Source organism: Nanorana parkeri, unplaced genomic scaffold (assembly GCF_000935625.1).
Source record: "Nanorana parkeri isolate BGI_ZX_2015 unplaced genomic scaffold, ASM93562v1 scaffold1073, whole genome shotgun sequence".
Taxonomy (NCBI): Eukaryota; Metazoa; Chordata; class Amphibia; order Anura; family Dicroglossidae; genus Nanorana; species Nanorana parkeri.
The window spans coordinates 15,652-20,624 of record NW_017307341.1 but is presented as its reverse complement, the minus strand read 5'-3'; the positions used below and the strand labels follow the sequence as shown (position 1 = coordinate 20,624).

The window sequence follows — 4,973 nt, the reverse complement described above, 5'->3', positions numbered from 1 at the left end:
CGCGCAGAGTCCCATTCATTTTGAACCTGATGAAGGGTACCCTGCGCGGCCCCGAAAGCGCTTGACTCTACTTTAAGTGACTTCTGACAAATAAAAAAATAGAGATTCACTAAAATTGACTTGTTTGTCATGCTGGAGTGCTGGTGACATATCTGTACAACATCCCCGATTCTCCTGGCTGAAAATCTGAACTGCGCATGCGCCCGCCCCAAGATGCTTTGCGGCCGCCGAGATTTTTCCGATTTCCGGACGGATTTTACGGCGACACAGGTAAGTTTAAACCTCTTTTAAAGCGGGATTTGAAAAAAAATGTTTTCGCATATATCTACTGCTTACCAGCAGTAGATATATGCAAAAAAAACAGAGGGTTTAATAACCCTTTAAGGATGGAAAAGGGATTTAGGGGGAGGAGTCTGCAAAACAGGAAAAGGAACCAAAAACTCCATCTGTTGACTGAATATGGGAATACAATATATTCATATGCAATACTTTGCCTTTACCTGCCTAAACCCTTGCAGCACTGAGGGTCCCCAGTTCGAATCCCCGGCCACGTCACTATCTGTGAGTTTGCATGTTCTCCCTGTGCTTGTGTGGGGTTTCCTCCTGGTACTCCGGTTTCCTCCCACACTCCAAAGACATGCTGGTAGGTTAATTGGCTCCTCTCTGATTTGGCCCTCGTATGTATGCATGTGAGATAGGGACCTTAGCTTGTAAGCTCCTTGAGGGAAGGGACAGATGTGAATGTGCACATATGTAAAGTGCTGTGTAAACTGTCGCACTATATAAATACCTCTAATAAATAAATAAACAATATAATAGAACATTTATTTTTAAGTCCTTACCATAATAAATAATTCAAATATATGCAAAACACCTATGCATTCCCTTTAAGCTTACATCAATAAAATGCATTTACAATCACAATTACAAAACCAAGCTTATAGATATAACCATTAAAGTGACATCAAACCCTCAGATTTTTTAACATAAACCAATACTGTAATGTGCGCCTTACTGTAATCCATGGTCGTTTCCCTTCTCTTTACTGCTCTTCCTTTTAAATCCTTATCTCTTCTCATGCTGGGGGAGAATTTCCCTTTGCAGCAGACTGCCTCTTCCTGTAGTGCTGGCTCAGGTTGTGAACCTTCACACAGACACCATGTATCCATTCCAGAGACAAGGCAGTCTGCTGCAAAACAGAAGTTCTGCCCAGCATGAGAAGACATGAGGATTTAAAAGGAAGAGCAGCAAAGAGAAGGGAAACAACCATGGATTACAGTAAGGCGCACATTACAGTATTGCTTTATGTTAAAGAATCTGAGGGTTTAATGTCACTGTAATTATAAATTAAAGGCCCAAGACCATTTATTTTATCATCAGCTTTATTGATCAGCGCAGGGGGCAAAGCTAACTTTTCTATGGGATCCAATTGGTTTCCGGGTCAGTGAAGCTGAATGTGCTCACTTTAAAGTTGACACAACACACTAAAACATGAAAGGGAGGATGCACAGAGCTGAATGTGACAGCATGATCATGTGATTAAAGGAGAAGTATGAGGTGAGTGCTTTTCACTCACCACATAGTTCTAGCCGACCTGTGACATTGAGACTGTCACTGGTCGGCTCAGTAGATCGGGAGGTGAGCGAACACATACCGGCGTTCGCTCACCTCTCGATGCTGTCACGGCTCTCTGCCGTGACAGGGGAGGGGCTGGATTTCCCCCTCCCCGCTCCGATCCTCTAGCGCTGACTGGCGGAACGGATGGGGGAGGGGGAGGGTACAGCTTGCTCTGCCTCTAGATAGGCAGAGCCAGCTGTCACTCACGCAGCTGGGCGGATCCCGTCATCTAAGTCGGGATCCGCTCCGGCTGCGGCGTCTCAGTATACCGTGAGCTGTAGCTCGCGGTATACTGAACTTTGGGTGACGGGAGGACGCTAGTTTGTGTCCTCCCGTTACCCTAAGGAGAACTATGGGGAAAAACACTGACCCCATAGTTCTCCTTTAAGCTGCTCTTTAAAGAGAACCTTTTATTTGACTTGTACGGAATGGCAGCACGTACTTACCTTCCTTGTGCTCCCTCGCTGTCCTGATTGCTCTCAAACTACCCAGCGCTTCAAGCACGTTGAACCTTATACAGGGCTATGCACGTCCCCCACCTTCTGAACAGTGTGGCAGCACTTAGGTTTGGTGATTGGCTATTCAGGCAGGGAGACTGTAAAATTCTCCCATACCCATTAGTACCAGATATTTTTTGGGACAACTGTCATGAGATCAGGACTGTAGGGTGATGAGGGGACGGTAAGTACTTTACATACCTAAGCCCTCACGGGTAGGGCCCTATTTACCTTCTTGTCTTGAATTGTATTGTAATTGTAACGTCTTCCTTATATTGTAAAGCGCTGCGCAAACTGTTGGCACTATATAGATCCTGTATTATAATAATAATAATAAATACTTTTTTTTCCAGCTTTCTAGCTGCCTTTTTTTGGGGGACATATTAAGTGCACCAGCAGGCGGCCCTTGCTCATCTACTGAGTTCACATAATGGCAATTAAACGCTGGATAGGAGAGGAGTATTGTAGTGGAGGTGGCCATAGAAATCATAACACATTCAAACAATTCTCCAAATTAACAACAGTGCTTCCTTCTTGTGTATATTGGCCTTTTATGAGCTCTGTGCTGACAATATGAGGAAAGGATCACAATATTGTATTAGCACTGCTGTCAGTGTCATGCATTAAGCATGCTGGGTCCCAGTGTTGAAGTGATTTGCCACCCTAAATTTTAAATAAATAATCAGCATCAGAATACGTCCCCTTTCAGTAGTCATAGGACAGATTCAGGTACTTACGATGATCGCATTTAAAATAATTTTCTTAAATTGAATAAATAATTGCAAAAATTGGCATTTTGTATATCTAGCTAAAGTTCAAAAGTCATATTTAGTTATAGGTGGAGGCTGGCGAGCTGAGTCACCACCTGGCTTCTTATAATTCAACAGTGTGATGTCCTAGTCCCTATTCTGTGCCTGTCTACCTGAGAGTTTTTGGTGTTCCTGTCCACCTCTCTGTGTTCCTCTAGTTACATGTTTTATAACAGATCCCAGCAACCTCTAGTAGATGGGCATGCAATGCCGTTTGCACGTATACTCACCATCATTGGCTGTAAATGAAAGCACACTAGGCTGTCAATTGCAAAGCCTGAGGTCATCTGGCATGCTGTGCAAAAGAAGCCCACAGAAAAACCTACAGCTGTCCCAGTGGTGAACCTAAGGAACAAAGGGCCCTGGTGCAAGATTTTTTTTATGCCCCCCCCCAAAAAAAAACCCGCAGCGCTCGGCCAGCTTTCACTTTCTCTCCTCCCTGCTGGGACACAGAGCAGCGCCCAGCGGGGAGAAAAGAAAGCAGGTATGCGCCGCTGTATCGGCAGAAAAATGGCACTTTCGGCATTTAGCCAAAAGTACAACTTTCGGCCGATATGTTTTGGCGGCCAATATATCGGTGCGTCCCTAATATATATATATCTCCCTGAGAAGTAGAAGAGAAGTTCAAGTGGTTTGCCTCTCCTGTATCTACTAAAAACCACAATATCAGTTTTTGGGAGGACCGATCATTTAAAAAACTCAATGGACTCTTTCAATTGATTGTTTCTCAAGGCAGAAGAAGGAGCAGAAATGTTGCAAAGTGCAGGAACCCAAAGCAAAGCAATCACAATTCACCCTTCAATAATAAGACCCCTAAAAAGTGATTCCTGGTTTGGTTCATTATTGTCCATCCCCTCAATGTCCTCTGTACTTCCTTATTGAATAAGCCTGTATGATCCCCGATGACCTGGACTGAGTTCATTTCTCTATAGATACAGAGTAACAAGTGATGTGACACTTACCGAGCATCTGTCCATTTCCCAGACCCGCAGACAGGCCGAGGATGACCGCCAGGTAGAGGATATCCTTTCTGTCCATGTTCCCGTCTAACAGATCATGTTCAATAATCGGTCAACCCGAAAAAATATTTTAAAAATATTCTTATATCGCCCCTGGAACGGCAGCTTTGTTTTTCTCGTCTTGCGATATCAGAAGGCTGGAAGGATCGGAGAGGGTCCGTTGGGTATTCCCTGCTGCCTCATTAATTTCTTCTGTAGAGCCAAACTCCTCCTGTGACACATCTGAGTCTCTGCACGCTGCCATAATTACCAGCCATGCAGAGAGTGACACAACTGGCCAATATGGCTTTATCTTCCAGCAAGGAACTGCGACCAGCAAATACCATCATAATAACTCACCCTAAAATCCAGGAAGTCAGCCCGATTTTTACTTCTCTCACCACGTTACCCTGCATGATGTACAAACCAAACTGCAGCCCCTTGTAGCTGCCCCCTGACTTGTGCCATTCATTTCTAACTTGACTATAACCCACCAAATTATTGGATAACCCATGAGAACCCAAACTGAAGCAAGCATCTATTACCAACAGTGGCGGAACAATCGCCGGGGCACAGGGGGGCCCGGCCAGGACATCCACCTGGGTCGCTATGGCATCTCAGGCTGCTGGCTTTCACTGGCGGCTGTGAGGAGGAATGCGCCACTGTGCAGCGCTGTGTTCCTCCTCACAGCCGCTGCTGAGTCACTGACAGCCAGCAGCAGAGGAGGAGGCTGGGCCCGGTGTCGGCGGTGAAAGAGGAGGCGGGGCCCAGCAATGGAGGAGACAGGGCCCGGCGATTGAGGAGGTGGGGGCCCAGCGACGGAGGAGCCGGGGGCCCATCAGTGAACGTGAAGGAGGAGGAGGCAGACAGTGGATCGGGGCTGACAGGTAAGAGGGTTTGACCAGCCCGACTGAGACCCTGCAGAGCCCACCATGGAGAGTATATGGTGGGCTCTGCTGGGTTACTCTCAGGTGGGTTGTTTGGGTTATCAGGTGGGCGTAACTCGACATCACAGGGCCCCATACAAAATTTTGCTATGGGACCCTGTGATT

At 46.1% G+C, this 4,973-nt stretch overlaps 1 protein-coding gene across 1 annotated transcript in view; it reads right to left on the bottom strand.

Annotated features, from left to right (window-relative positions):
• The window catches only part of LOC108796169 (uromodulin-like 1), a 31,278-nt gene extending 27,317 nt beyond the window's left edge, over positions 1–3,961 (bottom strand). Inside the window, exons 1-2 of the mRNA XM_018567607.1 lie at positions 3,886–3,961; positions 3,154–3,218 (exon numbers count right to left, since the gene is read on the bottom strand). Of these exons, the coding sequence (XP_018423109.1) occupies positions 3,154–3,218; positions 3,886–3,961 (141 nt within the window). The remainder of the gene's footprint in view (positions 1–3,153; positions 3,219–3,885) is intronic.
• Positions 3,962–4,973: the final 1,012 nt, after the last annotated feature.